Source organism: Chaetura pelagica, unplaced genomic scaffold (genome assembly GCF_000747805.2).
Source record: "Chaetura pelagica isolate M959 unplaced genomic scaffold, ChaPel_1.0 scaffold159, whole genome shotgun sequence".
Taxonomy (NCBI): domain Eukaryota; kingdom Metazoa; phylum Chordata; class Aves; order Apodiformes; family Apodidae; genus Chaetura; species Chaetura pelagica.
In genome coordinates, this window is record NW_009954555.1 from 5,888,705 (window position 1) to 5,895,997 (window position 7,293).

Sequence of the window (7,293 nt, forward strand, 5' to 3'; positions counted from 1 at the left end):
TCCGTCTGCTTCCCCAACGTTTTCCAGGAAACGCCGCTGAGGAACAGCCCCAGCCCTCCCAACAGCACCGGAGGCACGATTGACAGCGATAGCTGGGATCCCCGCTTCAATGACGTCCCCTCTTCCGTTTCCCTGCCCACCAAGAACAGAAAGAACTTCAGTCAGCTTAAGCGAGCGAAACCCTACGGTTCCCTGTTCCAGCGGGCAAAGCCCAGCAACTTCCTGCCGGAGAGAAAGCAAATTGACAAGATCAGGAAGAAGAAAAAGCTGAAGAGGAGGGAAACAGAGGTGTCAGCAGAGGAGGACTATGAGGAGAAGCTGCTGGAGCTGGAGGCAGAGGACTCTTACGTGGAGACGCCGCTGAGCCCCTCGTCTGAGGGTGACCCGCAGTCTGCAGCCGAGCACGGCTCTGTCTGGGACTCTGACACTCCTTCCAGTGTCTCCTACCCCGCCAGCACGGCCGAGCAGGCGGTGGAGATCCAGAGCGTGGGCAAGAGGACGGTCATTCGGCAGGGCAAGCAGGTGGTCTTCCGGGATGAGGACGGCACTGGGGACGACGAGGACATCATGGTGGATTCAGGTGGGTGGCCTGGCTGTCGGAAGACGTTCAGCCAGGTGGAAGCAGTGGTGCCGTTGCCGATCTCATTGGTACTTTACCTGTAGCATAATGCAGAGGTGTGCTGCCTGGGCAGAATTCAGGAGCTGCTGGATATTCAGGGGGAAGGAGGGGTTGGTTGGCTTCTTCTGCAATAAACTGAGCTGCGACTTTATAGAAGCAGCCAGTTCTTTCCTGGATTATGGCCTCTCTTGTACTGCTGAGAGTCTCCCCACGCAAGAGAGACCTGGAAAAATCAGCAAAGTGCCCATCTTTAAAACCCAGGTAGTTATTTAGCACAAAAGCAGAGCGATTTCCTGGTGTGGGTGAGAGGTGGTGGCTGCTAACACTGTTATTCGTGTTTCTCTTGCCAGATGACGACTCGTGGGACCTTGTCACCTGCTTCTGCATGAAGCCTTTTGCCGGGCGGCCAATGATCGAGTGCAACGAGTGCCACACCTGGATCCACCTCTCCTGCGCCAAAATCCGCAAGTCCAACGTCCCCGAGGTCTATATCTGCCAGAAGTGCCGGGACTCCAAGTTTGACATTCGCCGCTCGAACCGCTCCCGGATGGGCTCGCGCAGGCGCTTCCTGGACTAGGGAGGGAGGCACGAGCTGCTGCGCGGGCGGGAGCCGGGAGAGCTCCCTGAACTGCTGCTCAGGCTGAGGGGCTGCCCGGCCGGCCCCCCTGGCAGGGACAGGAATCGCCAGCCATGGGCAACTGGAGCTGGGAGAGGCTGAGGGGCCAGAACTGCTGCTGGATCCCGATCAGCTCGAGGGACAGACCGAGCTCTCTGGGATCGGGGGGTTTGTCTGGTTACAGATACGAACTGGGTGGTGTCTGGGAAATGTATAATACTTTTGCCATGTATGTTTTCTCATCCCATCAGGAAGCTGCAAACCTCTGTGCTAGATAACTCCTCCACCTCCACAGAGGGAGGAGGAGTTGGAGGGAATCTGTGTGAAGAGTCTGAAAAGTAAATGGCCACGTGTTTTAATTTTAATGTAATATTATACCTGCCCATTGTCCGTATGTATCCATCTTAGATATTCTCAGGCTCCACAGGAGCATCGGTGCACACACAGCACTGGGCCTGGGCAGAAGGGGGTTCTGTCATCCAGCCTTGTGCTGTGGAAGGGGGACTGAAGCCTGGAGAGTAGGAGAGCAGCCCTTCTGGACAGCGCTGGGGAGCAGCCACACTGGAGTTCTTCCCAGAAGGTCTCTTACCGTGATACTTCGTGACTGTTTTGCATGATTGGCTGAAATGTGTGTGTGGGGCAGTTTCCATGTGCTCTGCCTCCCGGCCCCTCCTTAAACTCCAAGGTGCTGTTTTAAGAAGATGACGACTCTCCCTTTTCTCAGTCCTGAATTCAAACATGGACTGTAAAAGGGGCCAGAGTAAACTTAGAACCTGGCAGGCCTCGTTTGGGATTTGATAATTTCCATCCGAGTACTACAGCTGAGCTGACTTTTGCTTTCACTGTTTAAGACTGGATTTGTGATTAAAAAAATGGAATCTTTAACCTATTGGTTGCTAATTACACAGATAAAAGCAAATGCAGGCCATGCAGCTAGTAAGGTGAAGTGCAATGAAGACCCATCCAATGCAGGGGTGGACAGACCACATGAGCCCTCACCAATACTGTGGTTCCTGGATGGGGTCTCAGAAGCCTGACAGGGATGAGGCCACTGAGATGGCGGCGTTGGTCCTCGATGGCCAGACAGAGCCAGCTGTTATGTGTGTCGCAAACTGGGTTGATGTTTCAAGGTATACTCTGAAGTTGTGCCTGATGAACAACGTGTGCTGCCCATGAGGGAAGGGTCAATGGCTGATGCCATGGAAGGAGCCAGACCAGCCATGCTGGCAGGAACTGCAGAGACACCTCGTTAGACCACCGCCTTATCCGAGCCCTGGCTCATCAGGAGATGCATCCTGCTGATGACCATGGGTCTTTCCTGCAGCCAGAGACAGGTACCCTCCTTCAGATGTCTGACACAGGGCTGCTTGATGTGCAATGCTCCTTCAGTCCTGCTTCTGTACAGAAGTCCCTTTACACCAGGCTGCAACAACTGACTCTAGGTTCTGAAAACCAGCTCTAGCTTCTGTAAAATCTTAAGACCATGACTGTGGTATGCTGCCTTCCAGAAGCTACATGGAACCACCAAGGAGTCTGCCAAAGACTTGCCCCTGATGGCTGCCTGACTGTTCTTTGCAGCCAGAAAAGTAACCAAAGTTCTCAAATGCTGCCATTTCACTCTGCAAACAAAGGCTTTGGAAGATCCCCGTCATGAGCTGCTCAAGGGTTGGACCTGCTCTGAAAATTGGTATCTCTGTGTTTACAGCACCTGCAACTCAACTGGACCTCTGTGGAACATGTTCCTAAAGCTTTTGCAGGATAAATGGCAAACTGCCAAGTGAACTGCCTCTTCTTCACAGAGGTTCGATACTAATTGATGTAAGTGACTCTTGTTCTGTTACCTTTTCAGATGTATCCCAATAGATGGTGTTTGACAAGTCCAGCACGTTACAGTATCAGCAGAGAGGAAAAAAAAAAAAAAAAAAAAAAGTAACATCTCCATCCTTTTAGTTCATCACTTTCAGTCATGTATAATTATAGTTTAATTCAGAACTTTATTTTTTCATTAAAACTGTTTTAATGAACCATGTTTTTTTCTTAACTGTGAAACAAGTGAACAAGGATTTTGTTTCATTCTGAACTCAGGAGTCTGCTCTTATGATTTACTGGTGTGTAGAGCAGTTGTGCCAGGTGGCAGCAAGACCTGACCCTTCAAGCACCCTTCCCTGGACAATACACCAAGTGGGGTATGGGTGGGAAGTGCTGCAAAACAACTCTTCATGTGCTGACAGGTTTTCCCACCTCTCTCTCCAGCAGCTGCTCCTTGACACCCCGTGCCTGTCCCACTTGCCCAAGGAGTGGGCACCGCAGCCTCCAACAGCCTTTGGGTTGTGCTGCATCAGCCAAGACTGGCCAGCCCAGCCAGACCCAGACCAAACCCCCCTCTGCAGGAGAGCTCCTTCCCTCCCTGTCTGACTGCAGGGTGGCACTGAAGACCCCAGACCACCACAGGGATGCTGGTGCTTTGGTGCCACCACCCTGAAGGATCTGCTGCCCATCCAGCTGCATTCAAACCTTAACACCATGGCAAACTTAAAATATGGCTTGAGTCTTTGGAAATGGCATTGGATCTTAAAAGAAGCTAAGTTCTGGTTGCTTATAGTGTCTATTTTAATTCTTTGTAATTTAGTCTTATATAGAGTGATAAACAGAAGGCCCAGAGAAGTTGTAGCTGTAAAATGGCAGTTTCTCATAGAGCAGAAATACTGAAGGTGGTGGTTTCTCAAGCGGGACTGATCTTTTACAGTCTCTTCAAAACTTTGCACTGACAGACAATATGAAGAGAGGCTGAGATGGGCTGGAGTGATGAGCAGGAGACTGACCTGTACCTGTCAAGGGCGGTGAGAGACAGGACAGGCAGCTGACTCCACCGTGTGGGGATAATTAAGCATCGCTTGACAATTACAGACACTGCAGGGAAGCAAAGATGGAGCTGAAGCTTTAACCACTGCAGAGGAGAACCTGCTGCAGCAGCCCCATGGCTGGGGAATGGCACTCACAGTACCTGGAAGGAGGGAAAAGCAAGAATCTGAATGCTTTGAGGGCTGATTGGGCAGAAAAAACAAGCTCTACACTTTTTATGATGTTTAGCCAGGGAATGGGGCAAGGCCTGTGTCAGGATTAATTGTGAGGGATTTTACTTTAACTAGAGTCACAAATTCAGATGTTCAAAGTACAAAGTTAAGGTTCATCTGTCTCTTGCACAAACTTCTTTGCAATTAGATAGGGAAGACAGCACAGAGGGGGAGGCAGGAGAACCCAGTCAGGTCTCCAACCAGAACAGAGTTGTGATTAAGAGAGTCCCTGCTTGCCTCTGGGCCCTGCTCAGGTACAGATACAGCAGCTCAGTTGCATGGGAGGAGGTTCAGATGGTTTTAGCAGCAGAAGTGAAGCCCCGAGCTCTGACTCCCACCCTGGGGCATGGCTGTCACAGATGAGAGCACACACAGGAAGACAAAGGAAGACTCTGAAAAGTAAATCCTAAACCTGTAACTCCACCTCAAGAATTTCCAGTTTAAAGGCTCTGGCTGAACAGACCCACACTAATACATTCTAGTAATTTACTAGGCCAATTAGAGACCTATGATATTTTACAGCTTGCACTCAAAGATGCTGCTGTTACAGGTTGTAACTGCTGGATATGAACAACATGCTCTGCCTCTCAGAAATGCTATTTTTCAAGTTCAGCAGTACCACGGGACACCATGAGGTACTGAACGAGTTTTTAGAATCGTGCCACTATTTCTCTACATTTTAATGTAGACAATGCACAAGAAAACACTTCTATGACAGCAGAAACTGTATCTCAGGAAGCTGTCAGAAAGGAGAATTGTTTTACTGTGCAAACGTTTTTCAGGAAAACACTCCCCAGTGTCATTGCCCTGCTAGATACAGGGTGATGCCAAGATTCTTCGTAATTAGCAGTAAATGTGTTGTCCCTATTTTTCATTTGGTTATTCAAAACTTGGTTCTCAGTTCTGGGAGCATTTAGCTACCAGTTACACGTACAAGTGATCGAAAGAGGCCAGTAAGCAGGATGTGACAGAAGGTGCAGTTAACTTTACCAAATTTGCAACCCTTGCTTTTTAGGAGTCAATTCCCAAGAGTGTCCTACAGATGCAAAGGGAAAATGAGCTACTTTTCAACTGAATATAATTTATTGCACATTATATATTTCATTTCAGACCAACAGAACTCTGGTGGTGAAATCAAAACCTGCACAGGTAACTGGTCACAACTGAAAAGTTTTGGTTTGTTTTTAGTAAGAACAGGTGAACACCCCTTAATGGTATGAATTTGTATTTTCAGAGAGGAGGCACATCTCTTTCACACTGGCTCAAGTAAGTCTGCTTTTGGAAAGCTAATTCTCAAAGACTTGAGCAAAGAGAAACACAATTGCACAGAACAAGGGGCCAGGTATATGCCAGGACATGATCTATGGCAGCAGTTGTCAAGAACAACGAAGAACTGCCAAGATAGGTATTTTCTTTCCCTCTGTCTCACATGGAAGCAATGAAAGCTGTTCTAGGAATCACCAAGAGCAGAGCTGTGACTGCGAAGCAGCCACAATAATTCCTTCTCTCTATGGAAAAGCCTCGGTGGCGCTGATGTAGGTAGCATAGCAGATACACGAGGCTGCTGTTTCCACTTGCTGTGTCACTGGAACAGGATGCCCTTTTTGCTGGTAAATCACTGGTGTGGCTCCTGGGCAAGATCAATCCAATGCATTTGTCATAACTGACGCTTTTTAGAAAGGACAGCTGAATTTTGTTTTCAGCTCTTTACCCATTTGGCATCTCTCCTCACTTTGGTCTGGTTTACTTGTATGAACTACATTCCTCTTTTTCCTAGAAATAAATTAGATGGGAAGAGATAGCTGCAGCATCAGAATCAATGAAATCACTACTGTCCTTCTCCCCTACTTGCTTTCCTCTTTTCTTGAAAACCTTGGTAGTACGTGGTTCTAGGTGGCAGAAGAATTACTAAGACTATTATACCCAGTGTCCTTGTCTGGAACAGCAGAGTCTGAAATGAGCAGCTGGAAGGGTTCATGCTGAGGAAGTCCATGTTACCAAAAAAGGCAAAGAACTTCATTTCAAACATACTTGCTCCTAACAAGTACATTTCAAATACAGATTTGAGACAGAAAACAATTTTTATCCTCTTTCCAACAAAAAGATTTACACAGAGGCCTTCCAGGAGGTGGTCAGAGAACTGCACTTCCCTTCAGGAGCAGAATGTACGTTACCTACCCCAGGAAGGATGTGGAGAAGTGGGAACCACAAGTCTTCTTCCCTGCTCAGTGCAAGAAGGTAACATGTGATTGTACAGAGGGACTGTGGCAAAGGCTGGCAAGGAAGGCCCAGCTGCAGGGCGGGTGGTGCTCAGCGCCCGCCCGCACGACCCGGCAGAAAGCATTGAGCTCAGAGTCACGTTGCTTTATTGGTTACTGAGCCACAATTCAGAGAAGTATTGCCTTGGAGCCACCCGTAGCAGCAGGTTCTCTCATTTTGTCTCCTAACACAACCGGTAGGACACCACCTGCTATATGGGTAGTACAAATAAAATTCTTGAAAACCTTGGTAGTACGTGGTTCTAGGTGGCAGAAGAATTACTAAGACTATTATACCCAGTGTCCTTGTCTGGAACAGCAGAGTCTGAAATGAGCAGCTGGAAGGGTTCATGCTGAGGAAGTCCATGTTACCAAAAAAGGCAAAGAACTTCATTTCAAACATACTTGCTCCTAACAAGTACATTTCAAATACAGATTTGAGACAGAAAACAATTTTTATCCTCTTTCCAACAAAAAGATTTACACAGAGGCCTTCCAGGAGGTGGTCAGAGAACTGCACTTCCCTTCAGGAGCAGAATGTACGTTACCTACCCCAGGAAGGATGTGGAGAAGTGGGAACCACAAGTCTTCTTCCCTGCTCAGTGCAAGAAGGTAACATGTGATTGTACAGAGGGACTGTGGCAAAGGCTGGCAAGGAAGGCCCAGCTGCAGGGCGGGTGGTGCTCAGCGCCCGCCCGCACGACCCGGCAGAAAGCACTGAGCTCA

General features: G+C 48.5%; 1 protein-coding gene across 1 annotated transcript; it reads left to right on the plus strand.

Moving 5' to 3' along the window:
- On the plus strand, nt 1-1,232 carry PHF13 (PHD finger protein 13; the record flags this gene model as incomplete). Its single annotated transcript, XM_010005307.1, has 2 exons — nt 1-580; nt 970-1,232. Coding segments are annotated over 2 exons (807 nt in total), but the record flags the coding sequence as incomplete, so codon positions are not given.
- Between the last annotated feature and the right edge of the window lie 6,061 nt (nt 1,233-7,293).